The sequence below is a fragment of the Aquila chrysaetos genome, chromosome 9, assembly GCF_900496995.4.
Source record: "Aquila chrysaetos chrysaetos chromosome 9, bAquChr1.4, whole genome shotgun sequence".
Lineage (NCBI taxonomy): Eukaryota > Metazoa > Chordata > Aves > Accipitriformes > Accipitridae > Aquila > Aquila chrysaetos.
Window position 1 is genome coordinate 7621372 of NC_044012.1, and position 18075 is coordinate 7639446.

At 36.1% G+C, this 18075-nt stretch overlaps 1 protein-coding gene across 3 annotated transcripts in view; it reads left to right on the forward strand.

Moving 5' to 3' along the window:
• Window positions 1–18075, forward strand: part of ADAMTS18 (ADAM metallopeptidase with thrombospondin type 1 motif 18) — an 80172-nt gene that overhangs the window by 33693 nt on the left and 28404 nt on the right. For all 3 annotated transcript variants that reach the window (XM_030026453.2, XM_030026454.1, XM_030026452.1), the window contains exons 6-15: window positions 83–166; window positions 1036–1195; window positions 1823–1928; window positions 5305–5442; window positions 6770–6923; window positions 7980–8075; window positions 9049–9197; window positions 14773–14945; window positions 16936–17066; window positions 17197–17320. In XM_030026453.2, the coding sequence (XP_029882313.2) occupies window positions 83–166; window positions 1036–1195; window positions 1823–1928; window positions 5305–5442; window positions 6770–6923; window positions 7980–8075; window positions 9049–9197; window positions 14773–14945; window positions 16936–17066; window positions 17197–17320 (1315 nt within the window). The remainder of the gene's footprint in view (window positions 1–82; window positions 167–1035; window positions 1196–1822; window positions 1929–5304; window positions 5443–6769; window positions 6924–7979; window positions 8076–9048; window positions 9198–14772; window positions 14946–16935; window positions 17067–17196; window positions 17321–18075) is intronic.

The following is an 18075-nucleotide window of genomic DNA, read 5'->3' on the forward strand; positions in this document are numbered from 1 at the left end:
CAATAACTCAATACATATGTTTAGTCTATTAAAAAAAAAATTATACATGTAGGTGATATTTCCTCTTCAATAATTGTTGCAGGTCTCTAGTCTATTTAAAGATGGAACAATTGGAAGTGATATAAACATTATCATTGTGAGCCTTCTTCTTTTGGAACATGAGCCTGTAAGTTGTGTCAGAATTTTTGTGTGGTATACTTCTTTTGCTGCTGTTCACAGGGAGCATTGGGTGTTCCCATGTTATGTGCATGAACTTTCATTAGAGGATATCAGACATAAAGCATGAGAAGAAGACTAAAATCACAAAAACTTCCAAAATCAGACTTTCTGCATTTCACTGCTTCTCAGTTTTTGATACTAAAACCTTCATTTCATATAAATGTTCTTTAGAAACATTGACATGCTTCCAGTAAGGTAAAACTTAACAATTTCCAGCATTTTCTTGAAGAGAAATGGCTGGAATGAGAAATCTACTTAAGAAGTATTTAAATAAATAAAAAGGTTTTGAACTGGGCTTTCCAGGATGTGATGATCGGAAGGGGGAAGGAGTCAAAAGTCCCAAATAGAAGATAGCATGTAACAAAAGCTGGGAGTGGAGCCAATTCTTTTGGCAAGGGTGCTGAGACAAAAGAAGACAAAACCTCTTTTGATGAAAAGAAATTTGTGATGGGTTGATCTACTTGGATAATATTTTTCCTCCACAGAAATCTCCAAACATTTTAATCACAAGATTGAAAATGGTTTAGTGTCCAGCTTTATCAGGAGTCAAATACATTTGTACACTGTAATTCTAACCACTGGCTTTGAAAATATCTCTGTGTCTGGGGAGAGGTGCAGTTTTATTTTACAGTTGTAATAGATTCACTCATCAACTGCATCAGGCATCACAGACAGTCAACGTGGGAATACATAAGTTTATGTAGAACAAATACGAAAAAGTAATTCCCTTTTCCCTAACCAACTCTTATTCTTTCAATCACCTTTCTCAAGTACTGATGGAAGCACCTTATTTCTCTGTCTGTGAAATATCTACAGGGTGGATTACTGATTAACCACCATGCGGACCAGTCACTGAACAGCTTTTGTCAATGGCAATCTGCTCTGGTTGGGAAGAATGGAAAGCGCCATGACCATGCCATCTTGCTTACGGGTTTTGATATCTGCTCTTGGAAAAATGAGCCCTGTGATACTTTAGGTATGATATGAAAACACATTCTGATAAACTTGTGGGTGTCAACAGCAGCATCTTGATTCAGAGAGACTGAAATATTTTAAAATAAAGAAGCCCATTTTTGCACATAATGTTAGCCTTCTTGAAGAGGAAAGAACAGCATTATTTCTACATTCTTGTCTTTGAGGTACCTAAAAGAAAAAGAGTATTACTGGTATCATTGCCCCAGAAAAAGTGGCAAAATAAGCTATCTGAAGACATCCTTTTGGATTGTCAGCTCTTCAAGGAGTATTTTTGATTTTAAGAGTATTTCTGAGCCACTCTGATTTTTTTTTTTTCTTCTTGTGACTACTTGCCCTTTTTGAATGGGATTTCTCCCTGATTTGGGAGCAGTAAAGGCGTGAGGAGGGGAAAGAATAATCTTTACAAGTAAAGTGTATTTTGGGAGCTTAGGTTTGATTTATACTATTTATACAGGAATCCCTTTATTGTCAAATAAAAGCCTGCTATAATTCCTCCATGATAAACCTGATGAAGTAGACAACCATCTTCATGCACCACAATAGACTGGGTTATTAGGACCAGTGCGGATGATATATGTATTTGGAATTCTGTAGAGGAACAAGCTATTCTACTGCTTCCTTCCTTCAGGATTTGCACCTATCAGTGGCATGTGCAGCAAATACCGTAGTTGCACCATTAATGAAGATACAGGCCTTGGACTGGCTTTTACAATTGCTCATGAATCAGGACACAAGTAAGTTTCATGAGTCTTACATGCTCCTTCTATGAACAAACATGTAAGTGAATGGAAACGTAGCACTAGTTAATATAAATCAGTTAAATATGGATCATTTATAGAGAGCTATATAATGATTAGAATATATACAGCATCCACCGAATGCATTGGCCTTATTAAATATCATCTCTTCAACAATCATAAAAATAATCACTGAGGGATTTTGGTCGATTTTGCTGCCACAGGTGAAAGGACCTTATTCTGATACAGGTGCGTGCCTCACAGCTGTTTCTGATTTGATGGGAAGCTATAGGCAATTTTAGGCCAAACAGAGTCAAGACTCTTCACTCAGAGGTGTGTCCTTTAGCATGAAATAGTGAATCAGCTGCCCAGGGTGCTTCCCTTTTTTTTTTTTTTTTTTTGACATTTTATATATTCCAGGTAATAACCAGATCAAACAGTGAAAGCTGACAATAATAATCTACAAGCTTCCCACACTGCTACCACGTTCTGGTAGATAAATTGATTCTAGTATCAGTGTAGTTGCTCCAAAAAGAGAAAGGACACTGCAGCTTACAGTATGGAGAAGTGATCTCTCTGAGTCTCTTAGAGGTCTCTTTCCGAGAAGACACGGTGATTTATAGGATCTGGGAGCCATTCATTCCATTCAACCTGTCCTTTGTTCTCTCTACCTATTTAATGTGTGATTTAGTTAAAACCAACCTTTGTGGTGGTTTCTGCCTTTCTGTATCTATATCCATTGGATTTCCATTTGATTTCTATGGTAATAAGACTGTAATTTTCCTAAGAACCTGCTGTCTCTCAAACAAAATCAGTAATAATCTTCCATGGAGCTTCAGATATTCTCTGAATTGTTGAATTAAATCTAAAGATGATTAGGTTTTGCTCTCCTGGGTTTTTTTCCCAAATCATTTTGAATTACTTTTTTACAACTTTTTGCATGGTTTTGATTTTCAGTTTTAACATAGCTCGAGCTGGAGTCTGTCTAACCACTGGCAGTATAGAAGCATAGTTTCTCTATGTGGTACAAACCTGACATCAAGGGTCAGAAAAAACATGAGCATAGGATCTTTATTTTGTGCAGCAACGTTACTGCACAGAGTATCTTTGAAAAGCAGTGGTACTGTATCTGCTGTTTGGTCAAAGCATGAATCCTTCCGATTCTGCATGACTGAATCAGGACTATTTTGTTTTCATTGTACAAATATGCTCTACAGTATATACTATGACCTAATGTCTACATGAGTGACCCTTTCACAGGTTTCTGTACATCTGAAGGGAAGCAAGGAATTAAAGAATAATCCAGCTACCAGGGAAGCCTGTGGGAATTGTGCCAACACTTTCAATGGGACCAAACATGTAAAATATAGATTGTTTGATCGTCCTCTCACACTAATGCAATTTCACTGACCTCAGTACATTTTTAAGGCCCTTCGATCAATATTAGGAGAGAATCAGGCCCATAGCTTATTTTTCAAGAATTATCCCCTTTTGCCTCTTGATGGCCTTCCTTCCTGTTTATTTTCTACTTTGCTTTGAGAGATTATGTTTGGAAATTTTTTAATGTTGTTTTTTTTTTATCTTTTTCACCACTGCCTTTGATTCTGATATTATTCAGCCTTTCTTTGGTATACTTCCATACTCCTGTCTAATAAAATGCATGTTATCTCCTGGAAGAAATCTGTGCCAGATACAAAATGTCTTCATCATTTGTTCGTGTTCATGTTCCTAAAACTATCTAGTATGTGATGTAAGAAAACAGAATTTGGTCTCTGTGGTACAGAGATTCCTGGAAGAAAAAAATACCTGTGACAGCCTTGGAGGTGCTGAGGTCCACTGTGAATATATTAACCTAAGGATTTCATAGTAGGAGAATATTGTATACTGTATACATCACGCTCTGTGATCCACTGAGTAGCTTCAGTTGTTACACATTTTTATGGTTTTCTTTAAGTAGTTTGTGTTTTTACCTCAAAGCTTAGCAGTTCCTTAGGGAATTCAGAGCCCATTGTGTCAGTGGGTATATAAACTGGATTCTTTGGCTGCAATGCATGTAAAAAAAGTTAGTATTTTGTAAAGGATTCTAAAATACTAGCTCAGTTGGGACTTTTTTTGTCCATTTATAGAAGGAGCCATATATTTTAGCAAGTTTGGAGCCTCAGCTGGTGGCAACACATGCAGTAACTCTGATGAGCCTGCAATGATTTATAACAGTAGAGGATCGAGTGCAGTAAATTAGATATTCCCTGCACATGCACAGATTACATTCATAAATTTGCCAATGTACTACAATGTTGAAGTAACAGATTATGAAATTTCTATTCAAAACACATTGATATTCACAGATGTCCCATACAAGGAGTAAATATAAAACAGTGAAAAGGAAAAACCTGAAAATTATCTTTATCATATCCATAAACTCCACATAATTTATCATTTTTTAACGTGGTTTTTATTATGACTTATTATTCTTTATATTATCCTAACACCTCTCCTAGTGAAAGCAGGGCCTCTTGGTGCTGCAGACTGAGCAAAGCACCTGGTAACAGGCAGTATTCCCACTAAAGAGGTTATAGTCTAGACAAAGTAAGTGACAGTGTATAACAAAGGCAAGGAACAGAAAGTGATTTGCCTGAGATAATATAGCAAGTCAGTGGCCAAAATTACAAAAAGAATCACATTTTTATATTCATACCTTGTATTCTATTCATTCAATCCCACTTCTTTTGCTACAGATTGACTGTGGCTATGTAGTTCTTCCCTCCTATTAGGAGAACAGTTATGTTATATTCTTACAGCTGTGTAACACCGATATTTCCCTGGATTCTGATCTCCACGCCATTCATGTTAATAGGCATTATCACTAAAGCAAAGAAAGGCTCAGACTGCATGCATGTTTTAAGCTGATAGATTTACAGGCAAGTACAAGTGTGACTGAACATAAGATCCACTACTTCCATCCATGTCACCACAAAACATTTCTCCTTCAGGAAAGAGAAATGGTTAAACTGTAAAAATTCTGACACAGTCTGCAACTCTGGTACTTTTGTGCCAGTGTCTTGTCATTAGGTCACATTGCAGAGCTCCTGTGCATTACCAGTATGGGTCTTTCTTGAAACTTGACTATCTTTTTCTCACCAGACAAGTGTATGATGACAATAAAATTTGAATGCTATTAATTGGAGTTTGTTTCATACTAATAGTCATTTGTATGGTGCATGTTTTCATCCCTTTGGAATGAAAGGGATGAATTCCACATTCCCTGTGGAGTTCAAGCATAGAGCTGTTACCCAGAAAGTGTTTCTTCTGCCCCAAATTTCGTTTGCTTCTGATTAATCTAGATTTTCACTCTAACGCTTGGTTCTCTTTTCAGCTTTGGTATGATTCATGATGGAGAAGGAAATCCTTGTAGAAAAGCTGAGGGTAATATTATGTCTCCCACACTCACAGGAAACAATGGAGTGTTTTCTTGGTCTGTATGCAGCAGGCAGTATCTCAACAAATTTCTCAGGTAGGTCAGATGTAAATCTGGGCCAGTGCCAGGGAATGTATCTTTAGTAACTGGGCTTGAATTCTTGAACAGACATAAAAATTACTTCAGTGTGAAATTCACCTCTTTTAAAATGTGCTTAAACCAATGTACTATTTGAGCCCCCACACATGAACTTAAGAAGCATATAGATGGTAGGGCATGTAAGTGTTTTTGTCCTGCCTTGTTTCAAAAGAATGAATTTCAGCCTCCATGAATATCCTGCAGTAATGACTGGCATATCATTCTTTCCCAGGCATTCCTGTCAGCAGCTAAGTTTATTAGAGAATTAGTAGGAAGTGAACACAAAAGAGGGCAGACACAGTGGTACCAAAGTCATTACAAAATGTAAATTAACATTAGTGGCCTTTCTCACTGGAGTTTCTCTCTTGATCTAACTCATGTCATGAATAAGGACATTTTACATTTTTCATATACTGTTTCTAGGGGGGGAAAAGAAGGAAAAAGAGAAAGTTGCCAATTATTTCTCCATCATGTTGGCATTACTCAGTGATGCTTTTAAAGGAACTGTTTTCTGGTCTATGTTTAATGTCATCAGAATTGCAGTCCTTTCCTGTACAAATTCCCTTTTATTTTTTTTTGTCATACATGGGTAGACTATACATGATTACTAAAAAATGTGTAGGCGGTACTAAGACCCAGATCCAATACAGGCATTTTAGATGTTAATTCCTTAGAGTGAGAATCAAGCAGCTAGATAGTTCTGTGGATCTGATCCTTGAATTCCAAGTTAGTATCTTAAGAGTATCTTGGAAGATAAATCCAGCATAGACTGACCTTCTGTATACATGGGTTCTCAAGCAATATAAAGGAGAAAAAGTAGACCATAGGGTGCCTTCAGTCTTAAGCTGGACACAGCCAACCCAAAGCACACAAGCTGCAACAGCCTTCTGTTTGTCAATCCACACAAAGCGAACGCTGAAATGAGACAGTGTCCCTGTTGTTTCCTGATTTTGGGAATCCATTTAAGGGAAAGAAGCAGACTAGATCACCTTGCTCTTGGTTACACAGGAATAAAAGGAGAAAGAGAATTTGACATCGTTCTTTCTTGTTGTCACAACAGTCCCAAAGCCTGGAAATTCCTGCTTGCTTAAAACTTTGCAGGTCAGGCTACCAACAACATGTCAAGATCTTTTGGCTCCTGCAAGAGATACTCTCTTTTCAGTCCATACCTTTAAAGATGGTTAAAGGTACTGTATACCATAATATGTGTTTTGCTGGTCTGTAGCAGATTAAAATATTTTGATATAAAGATCATAGTCATGATTAATATACATTCTCATTATAGTACAGCTCAAGCTGCCTGCCTGATTGATGAACCTAAGCAAACAGGACAGTATAAATACCCTGACAAACTGCCAGGGCAGATCTATGATGCTGATACCCAGTGCAAATGGCAATTTGGAATGAAAGCAAAACTGTGCAACCTCAGCTTTGTAAAGGTACCTATTGATATACTTTTAAAAAGTTAAAATGACATTAGAGAACTGCAGTACACTAAATGAGTACAAATAATACAGTGTTCTTCCGAGGCCTGGGCTATTTCTCTACCTTATCTTGCTTGGCAATTTGCTTTGAAGGTACTGGCCTCTTTTGAGGAATATCACAGCCCCAAGGGAGTTTCAGAAGGAAGTGTGTTCTTTCCAGGAGTCATAAGGAGTGCAGTTGAATATATAAGACCCATGAGCCCTTGCCTATTATGCTAAGGGAAATTAGCAGGCAGTAGAGTTTTGATCAAAACTTGCATGGGGTGTGGCATGTGGGATAAAGGACTAAGTTTCTTGTGTTTTGTTCTACTCTTATGCATTGACAGCAAAGTCTGGAAAAGATCTGTAGGGTTATTTTAGAACAATAAAAATGTAATTTATAGTTAGTCTTGACTTTGTGATGAAGGATTAATTTAGATTAACCCATTATTTTAGTGACTGCTACACTCCTTGCTGATCTCTTCAGAGAAGACATTTTATTAAATAATCTGTAGTGCTCATTCTGAAAAGAAGTATTTTCATTTCTTTGACTCCTGTTAGTATCCTGGAGTATTTTGATTTATTTTATACTAACCACATTTATCACGTGATGGCAGCTGTGTTTCTTCTACAGCTAAGAAACAAAGAAGAGAGAGTGAACAGCACTGCAAAGAGACTGTGTTTCCAGATACCTCCTGTGCTTTAGAAAATCTAGTTTCTTCACAGTATTATAGTCCCTGCAGACGTGATGAAATTTTAGCCTTGAACTTTTTAACACTGTTTTTATTCTATTATAATCTCACACTCAAAAAAGTTTTAAAAAATATATAGTGAAATGGTGCATAAACAAGAAGGCAATATACAGGCTATGGCTGTCCTATGAATCTTAAACCTTGGCTTTTCTAAATTCAGAAAAGGTTTTATTTATATGGCTTTTAAGGTAGCAAAGGCATGTATCATTTGTCAGTCTTTCTAAACACCAGGAAATAATGGGAATTATGAGTACTACAGCGAGTACTTTTTTCTTTTCAGGATATATGCAAATCTCTCTGGTGTCACAAAGTGGGTCATAGGTGCGAGACAAAGTTCATGCCAGCAGCAGAAGGAACAGCTTGTGGTATAAGTATGGTAAGTTGTTTTATAAATAGGACATCATCACTCTAACTTGTTTTTAGACTGTATTGGGTCAAATACCAGCTCCTGTCAAAACCAGTTTTATCCAGATCCCTCTAGGTTTGCTATCACGGACTTCCAGATTGCTCTATAAACGACTGCATTGCAATACATAGTCAGGACTGGTACTCACAGTGGCACCTATCTGATGGTAGGGAGTGATGCATCTCCCATCGAGTTACGGAGTAAGATACATCTGGCAAATCTAAATCAGTATGAAAATCCATTAATTATAACAGAAGTTAGATCAAGGCTTCCAATTCCACTCTGATACAAACACTCCTTAAGCCATAATATTTGCTCTACAGACTAAGGCCATTATGCATGTTATCATCAGTGATCACTACTAAAAGAGCATGGTTATTTGTTTTAGTTGAACCTTCTAATTTACGCTCATCTATACTTACGCCAAATATTTTCTTTTGCTGTAATGTTTCTTCCAGTAGAATATTGTTTCGATTTTTCCAGTTACTGACAAATGATCTATTTTGCTTTTTCTTTTTGTTCACTATTTCATAATTGAATGATAAAAGACAGAAATTTTAGCAGAATTTTAGCAGACTATTTTTAAATTACATGGGAAGTTTTGAGGTTCTGATAGCACAAGACCATAAATTAACATGGATTTTCTGGAGAAGAGTAAACCAAGACGACACTTTCCAAGAGAAGAGTTTTGAAAATTTGTACCTCAGAGATCTTCAACTCAGAACTTGGACAAATTTTAGGACAGTACTTATCTATACGATTGTGTGGATCAATGTCCTATTTCAGAGTCCTTGTCCTACTGTGAACAATCTCACTGAGTTCGGTGGCTGACCTCACGTTTATTACAGTTAAGCACCGGAGCTTTTAAATGTGGATTTTTTTCTTTTTTGCATCTACTAGGTACCACTAACTGATAGGATATTTTCTGGCATTCTTTTGGCAGTGGTGTCGAAGAGGACAGTGTGTCAAATATGGTGATCATGGACCCAAGCCTGTAAATGGCCAATGGTCTGCCTGGTCTGAGTGGTCAGAGTGTACTCGCACTTGTGGAGGTGGGGTCACATATCAAGAAAGACACTGCAATAATCCAAAGTAAGAAATAGATATGAAAAGGTATTATTTTTATACTATTTATGTTATTAGAACAACAACAAAAAAAATAAGAGTCCATTTCTGTAGGGAAATAGTACATGTGAAAATGTTTCTGAGACCTTTCTTTCACGTCCAATATGACCAATCAGTAGCTGGAAGACAGAAATATGTCCTCATACTAGAAAGTAATGGCTGTCTGAAGACTGCTAGAGTACTAGAAAATCTACAGCCCAACTTTCTCAATTTATTTTGTGACACTAACTTTTATCAAATACCTGCAGAAGTAATGAAATGCCATACAGACATATTCACACATAATTATTTAAAAGCAAGGGAAAAAGGTCTTAAAAGCTATTAAGACTTCTGATGAGATCATATTATCCAGGATAATAAACCAAAAAATGTTTAAAGTCAATTTCAAAATGGTTGTAGACAGATGTCTTTGTATGTTTGTCATGTTCTTTGCATTCTTTTATGTTTCACAGGTCAGAATGAAGTTGCTGAACCCTAGAATTGTACGCTAACTCATGAAACATTTCTGGTATTTTCCTCTAGTGAATGTCTCATCACTGTAAATACTACTATTCCTTACAATACTATTTCAAAGTAAAGGTCAAGTGTTATCTGACCAGCATCTTTCCCAAGTACTCAATTCATTTCAACTTACAAGAAAAAGAGGATTTCACTGTTTTATTTCATACACAACTTCAACAGGCATAGACACATGTATTCTTCATTGCACACAATAAAAACAGCATTTAAACTGCAGTAATAAAAAACAGAGAAAATATGACACAGTTTATATGAGGCTGTAAAGAAGCCTCACACCTACTATACAGTGCTGCAGTAATAATATCCATGCTTCATATACTATGTTATAGGAAAATGTGAGTTAGTTAAAATAGTCTTTATTACCCTCACTCAGTCAAGCCAATTTTTGCAGATCCATAGCAAAGCATTTTCTCAACCTCTTCTGTTGTTTCTCAGTGTATTTTGATAAATAAAATTACTTCGATAGTTTCCTTTATTAAACTATTTAGCAAGAGAGTGCAGGGTCTCAATTACACATCATACATATATTTTGGTCTTCCTAGTTTGGTCTCTGTTTTGCCTGCTAAATTTGTATGTATGCACATTGTTCTTTGCATTTATTCATAAGCCTTCCCTTGCTCTCCCTATGTGATAGAATAATGTCCAGCAGTTGAAATGTTTCAGGTTGGTGCACTATTAGAACTGATAATGACTTCCAATGGTCTTCAAACAGAAGCTTTTTAACATGAAGGGTGTCTCTTATTGTAGCATTATGTATTTAAAACTTGCATTCAGAGTGATCTGTTCTAATTAAAGTAAGACTTGATGTAACCAAGTAAGACTTGATACCAGAACTGGATCATGTTTATACTAAATTTAATCTTATTACATTAGTGATAATTCAGTTAGTACAAAGAGTATACTATAAATCTCTCTCAGAGTTAGAGTGATGAAATGACAGGACTATAAATAACTCATCCGCACAACAGTGCACAAATATCCAGGTAGCTGTATTTCCCATCACAGCACTTTTGTATAAATGTGGAATCATTAGAAAAATGATACTATCCATTTTCAGTGTTACACCACATGGAATGATTTATAACCTAGTCACTGTTCATTGTTCACCTCTGTAACTACACATAAACAAAGAATAATGATTCCTTTCTTTTTGAACTTCTGAAATATATTTCAGATGTTTATATATTTCAGTACATATATTATTTCATATGTAATATATTTATTTCACTTTTCCTAATCCAGATTTGTGTAGGAGCTAATGTTTATTTTGTTCAAAAGCTTGATAGATGATTTTGCATAGCAAAATTTTGAGAATGACAAAGAATAAAATGTATTTCTGTAAAAGATTAGGACAAGCAGTGTGGATCTCTGAAGAACTGACTGGACTCTAAAATGAGGTTTTTTTAAATAAGTAGTCCATTTTTCAAAGTAACTGACTTATGAACATTGAGGGAGATTTCTAAGTTTCCAGTGATTTTAAAGGTGACACGTCTTATTAGAAGCTTAAAGACAGGTGAAGAACACAAATTCAGGCTGCTGCGTATGAAAATCTCGTTACCTGTGTTTGTATGTGAAATTCTCCTCTTGCAAATAATATCCAACCAATTCAATTCCCTTTCTCTTGACAATTTTAAGACAGACCTTGTGACCATACCCCAACAGCTCTGGGTATGGCTTCTGAATTACCACTGGAGTTATGTACGATTCATACTAACAAACACCTATGGAGGTCATCTGTAGAACACAGAACTATGGAGATTTGCTAAAATCATTATGGTTCTGTAAATTGTCACACTGTAATTTCATGGATCTGTTTTTCATACATCACAACATTTTACAATTGAGGTACTTTTCCAAGATAGAAATAGATTACATAATTTAATAGTTTAGCTGGGAAATAACCTGAAGAGTGCCCGAGAGATTTAAATTAATACCTAAATCATATCTGTGGGACTGAATCCTACCCACTTCACAATAATGCATTGTTCAGTAAGAGTCGAATGGAGTTTTAGGCATGTATGCAATCAAAAGACTAAATCAAAATTGCTTGAACACGTCTTTTTAATATTTTCTGTACAATACCTGTAACAGTGATTACAGACAATGCAGATTTAAACTGATGCAAAGTAATGATGCCATTTAAAATACCAATTAAAAATGAAGATTGTGAAAGACCTTGTAGACCTTTCAAATTCATGCAGAATACAATAGTCTAACTTTGTGATACTATCATATGTTCATAATATGAGCAGAAATGTTCTGTCTTGAATTTAAATTATTACAAAACATGAAAAGATAGGAGTCCAGAATTTCAGAGTCTAATTCCCTTTGTAATGCATAAAATACTTTCCTCGATCAGATTAATTCCAGGATTTCTCACTCTCTGTGTTGCATTGCAGTTAGTATCCATTTTACTTTCATTGTTCATGAAGTCTGTTCTTAAGAGGGTACTGCAGAATTGATTTAAGCTACTCTTGTAGCACTTTGAGTCTTATAGGAAGTGGAGTATTTATATCTTTGCACTTATACTCCTTTTACAAATCATTCTTTGGAGACTGTTTTTTTACTGGCCTTTCTCACCAAATTTCTCCCTTTTCCAATTATGCTCAGCAAGGCCTCAGCTCTAACAGCATCTATTCACGCGGGTATCTTTACCTATGCATGCCAGCGCTGGGGAGGTACACAGATGGATGAAGTTTAGGTGATACTTCTATTAGGAGCACTGTATCACTACAGAAATATTGGAATACCCTCTGTGCAAAGCATTCCATTCTAAGCGCAGTCATACTACCAGAGCTTCTGTAGGCAGTCAAACCAAAATCTACTGGTGGTATAAATGTCACCAATAAAAGCATGATTTTGTCAGTGTAGATAATAGTCTTCTCAGGAATGTTTTAGTAGACCTACATCTAGTTTCCTGTAAATTACTTAACTCTTACTGACATCTTGTTGGTAAAAAGTGAAGGTGGGGAAGTTTCCATAATTCTCTGGCCAACAGTTTCAGTAATGGGAGTGTACTGTAATATTAAAATGCTGTAACAGAGCTGGGAAACAGAATGCCTCTTTCAGTGCTCCCTTAGTTTGGTGGAATTTTATACCATCCTCAAATGCAAGACTGTGGCTAGAAATCACGATCTAGCCATAAATAATTCTATTATAGTGCTTGTTTGGTGGCATTTACTTGGAAGGAGGTTGCTTCTTTTCCTTACACTAAAGCAGATTTGTTGTCTGGGGCTGAAGGAGGTCAAAAATCATACATGTGCTGAAGCAGTAAAGAAAGTCTGTAGAGAATTGAGTAAGGACCCAACGGTTTGGCTGCCTTAAAGCTCTCACCAATTGCACAAAGTCAGCATAAATACTCCCTGACTTCACTGATGTTACATATGCTCCCCACCCTTCACAGACTGAATTGCCACCAACTAGGGCAGAAAATCTGATTCTTTTTAAGACCTTCGCTGTTATACCCACTGTCAGTGTAGCTAGTAGGTGACCTTAAGAAAAGTCAGTGGAAGTTAGGGTTTTTTCCACAACATATTTTGCTGATGGTTTAACCCAGTTTTAAATAGAGTAGCAGGTGCGTTTCCACCTCTTCCTTTGAAAGGCTGTTTCGTAGCCCAGAATTCTGGAAAAGGCAGATATTGTGTACATTCAAAGCTGATTCAAAACATAAAACCACGCCGCAGCTTGGGTAGAGGGTTAGACATATGAAGGTTAAAATTTATAATAAAGCAAACAGAAAAAGCACCTGGATTTTCTCATCCATGTTGCACAAAGCTGCCTCCACATTACTCCAGTCAGATGCACGTGAAGAGAAGTTGAATGGGATACTTGATATGGGGAATAGTTATAACATAGTGTTTAGAGATTTAAACAAACAATACATTGCAACTGTATCTTTTATACTATTATTCTTAATTATTGATAGTTAATATATAATTATTATTCTGTATCTTCTATATTATTCTGATTTTTTTCCTTAATGTGTGTGTAACATGGGGAAGCCATCCACTGAAAGATCATAGCTTGTCTTCCAAGTATGTATGTTCCCTAATTTTTTAAAATTGTTACACAAATGTGTGTAAGTGCAGCATTGTTACATTTCTTTTCACTTGATGCAAGAAATTGTATAATACAACAAACAGTTCTTAGAATTTGGTGTTTTGAACATTTGGCCCACTACTTGCAGATGTATATCTGAGCATTGTGAAACTGCAAAAATAACATCAGTGAATTCCTATGCAGATCCATAAGGAATACAGAAGTTGAGTGAATACATTTCTCAGCAGCTTATGAGACCTCTCAGTCACTTTAAAAAGAGCAAGTCTTACATTTGACATTGTTTTACAGTCATGTGCATAGACCAAATAGTTAAAAAGCTATTATTCTGATAACATAAGATACTTGCAAACTAATAGAGCATGCTCTTCATTCTGGCCAAAATTAAGGGAAATGCCCAGGTAAGGTCTGCTGAAGTGCAGGTGACATGGAGTTATCCACGAATTCCAACATTTTCCTAAAGCAGAACAACTATGCACAGTCCTTGTTTCCTTTAACTGTTTAAAAGTACATTTTTTCAAAATTATTTACAAACAAATGAACAACCAAATGTAATTATTCATTCTGTTTATGTTTGATCAGTGTTATGTTATACTTTATTAACTCTTATTGTGATGATAGGTAATTCTTTGCACATGTTCATTCCTGGGTTACAGCAGAGCAAAAATAGGTATATAACAAGATTGAAATCAGCCAATACAAAATAGCCCTATAAATTTAAATTAGTGAAAACATGACTCACCTCTAGATGGTTGCATCTTTGCTGAGTTTGCAGTGATCCAAGTAGATAATTCATGGCAACTGCTTTGCTTGGTTTTGGGAACCATGAAAATTAATGGCCCATATAAGAAAAACTGATTTCCTAAGACAATATATCCTTTCATTTTCTCTGTACTCTCATACTCATGTAACATGCCAATCACACGAAAAGTAGGTTTTGCAAAAGAATTTTTTTTCTTTTTTTTAGGCCACAGTATGGCGGCAAATTCTGCCAAGGTTCCAGCCGTATTTATCAACTTTGTAATAATCAGCCATGTCCAGCAAATAGCTTGGACTTCCGTGCCCAGCAGTGTGCAGAATACAACAGCAAACCTTTCCGGGGATGGTACTACAAATGGAAGCCATATACTAAAGTGGAAGGTAATTATGCCACAGCTCTGAAGGACAAAGACAATTGCAGGAAGTGAGCTATAAGCTGTAATTCATCCATATTCTTTGGGCAAATATTACCCTGATGTAAGCAAATAGTAATTCAGTTGGCTTATTTGAGATGTGTTTGCTTTCTAGCATGGTTGAAACTGGCCTCCTGTGAGATACTGCCTGTATGAACATGCAGAACTGATCTTGGTTGTGAATTTCAATCTCTGTCCTTAGCATGACTCCCTGGCTGTTGCTACCCCTCTCTTTCATTTTATATTACATATTGGTTAGTGTAAAACCAAAACAAAACAATTTCCACAGATTTTTCAGCATGGGAAATACGAGCTCCCACAATAACACTACTAGAATCTTCCTTCCTTTGGAACGTTCTCAGATTTCCAAACATAACAATAAATCAACCTTTTGACTTTTCTGCTGGTATAGTCCCATGAGAATTGGAAAAACAAACAATGTACTGGCATAAATTTTTTAAAGTCATCTTTTACCAAGAGATCTTTATAAAGTTCAGGTCTCAATAACTATTTCTTGTCATTTGTACAAGCAAAGTTTATTTTTACTTTACACATCTTAATTTTGCAAATATTTTGAATCAGTATTCATTTTGATCAGACACAACAAATATTTTCTGTAGTTTGAAAGCACAGTTTGTAGCTGCAATTGCTACTACTTGAATAAAAGTGGCTGGATTATGTCCCATTGTAGCTGCTTCGTTTAGCACCTCTAAAAACTTGCTTTTGATGATAATAAGTGTATGATTATATATATACACACACACACACATTTACACATACATGCAACTTTCATTCATAGCCTGATTATATTTTCTTCAAAAGTCTTTGCAGACATTTTCACGGTTATTTAGAAACCTATGTCCTAACAGCAAATGTGAATAGAGGAAAGAAACAATATGATTTCACAGCATGTAACAATGGATGTGGTATAATAGGGAGAATAATGCATCTTGTTTAATAGAAATTAAGGTAGCCTACATTGGTTTTAAAGGTAGGGGCCATGTTTAGTAAAAGAAATAGGAACTTAAAATTAGGGACAAAGGGCATAATTTTCAAAAGCAAGATGTCCCCAAGTGACTCTGAACTTGAAAATGCCTGTCCTTACCCTCTTAGCTGCTTTTCAAAATCTACCCCAAGATCTACATTTACAGTCCTGAAAACATGATCTGGTTTTCAAAATTGCTACAGATGCCTTGCCTCTGTAGAAAGTACTACTGAAAATCCAGCTGCTTAGTTAAGAATAAAAGGATACTATTTTGAATCCAATTTCATGTTCTTCAAAATTGTTATGCTGTTTTATTTGTTGCACTTATGATTTGTATTAGAATTGTGTATTTCAGCAATTGTGATAATATTTACAACTGCAAGACTGTTTTTGTCTATGTAGAACTAATCAGCCCTTTATAAGCGTAACACACGATCTCTGTGTAAGAAGAAATTTGATTGATAATGGTCGGGATTTTCTAGAGGAAAAGTGCTTTTGTTAGGGCAAAATCTGGCCCTAGTCCTAACTTTCAGCTGAACTGATCATTTGTGCCATCTTATATCTTTTTCAAATTTTAACTAAAAATTAAATAAAATTATTACAGTCTCCCATTTCTCTTAATAAAAAATGAAATTTGAAACTGTGAACCAGTGGAACTGAAATGAGGGCCACATCAGCAGAGCTAATGCAATGTGCATGTTTTCACACTGGTTTTGAATTCTTAATTCTATGTGTGGACAGTCAAACCCACATGTTCTTTTAAAATAGCATAATATAAACTACTGTATTTGGCTATATTTCTGCCCATCTTGGGGTCCTAATATGTCACCAGACACAATTAATCCTTGTAGCTTGTCATCTAGGATGCAGGAAGAAACAATAGCAAGGTGCTTTTTTTTTTTTTTTAAACTGTGCTGCAGGTCTGCTAATACTTTCTTGTCCTCTCTTTTGTCTTGTTGGGTTTTTTCCCCAGAGGAAGACAGATGTAAATTGTATTGCACAGCTGAAGACTTTGACTTTTTCTTTGCAATGTCCAGCAAAGTGAAGGATGGAACTCTGTGTTCTCCAAATACATATGATGTTTGCATTGATGGAATATGTGAAGTAAGATAAAATTTCTTACAATCCTAATGTCTATTTTTTTAAGTGGGCAATTGACTCCTTTATGGAAAATGCAGCTGTTTCTTCAAATTCCCTTGTGTCTGAGTCCTTCACTTGTGCCTTTTGGTTGCAGCAAGTAGGGTGTGATCATGGACTTGGTTCCAAAGCTGTATTGGATGCTTGTGGAGTTTGTAAAGGAGATAATTCAACGTGCAAGTTCTTTAAAGGCCAATACTTGATCCAGCACAAAGCTAATGGTAAGGAAAGCTGCTCCCACATGATCATCAACTCATTGCTCTGCTGTATCCCCATGTAATATATATGACTCCTTGCTCATTAGGGCAGTGGCTAGAAGTCCAGATGTGAACTGAAAATCACAGGGAGAGTGAGGGGAGAGTTCACTTTTCTCCTGTTTCTTGGTAACAAGAAAGCTATGAGCATAAGTCTTGATTAGCTAATTTGCAAGCACTCCTCTTGCTTCTTAGCCACATTTTCCCTTTACATGTGAATTTCCTCTTAAAAGATATTTTAGGATTCAGGCGAGTGAAAAAATAGCTGTCAACAGCTCTGACTGGAATGAGACTGTAGAAGATACAAAAAGTGATACACAGAATAATGCCAAACATGACAGTATTTCCATGTCCATTTTCAAATTAAGTTGACTGGAAGCTGTCCAGCTGATTCAATGGATGATCCAGTCACTGGGAGGTAGAATTTTCTTTAGTGGACTGTCACAGGCTTCTTCTGAAATAATCTCACTATGCAGCAGTTTCTCAGGCATATAATGCAGATAATATTTCTTTACTCACGGGGGTATTTTGAGGATCCGTTTACTGTTGATCATAAGACATGTCACTACTACAGTAATATAGGCCAGGAAATTGTTTAGGATATAGTAATGCAGAGATACAATGCTAGAAAAAAAATAATCTAAACTGAATGCTCTGTGAAATTAAGCTGTGTGCAGCACGTGTTGGAGATTGTCAGTGGTGTCTCATCTGACTATAGAACG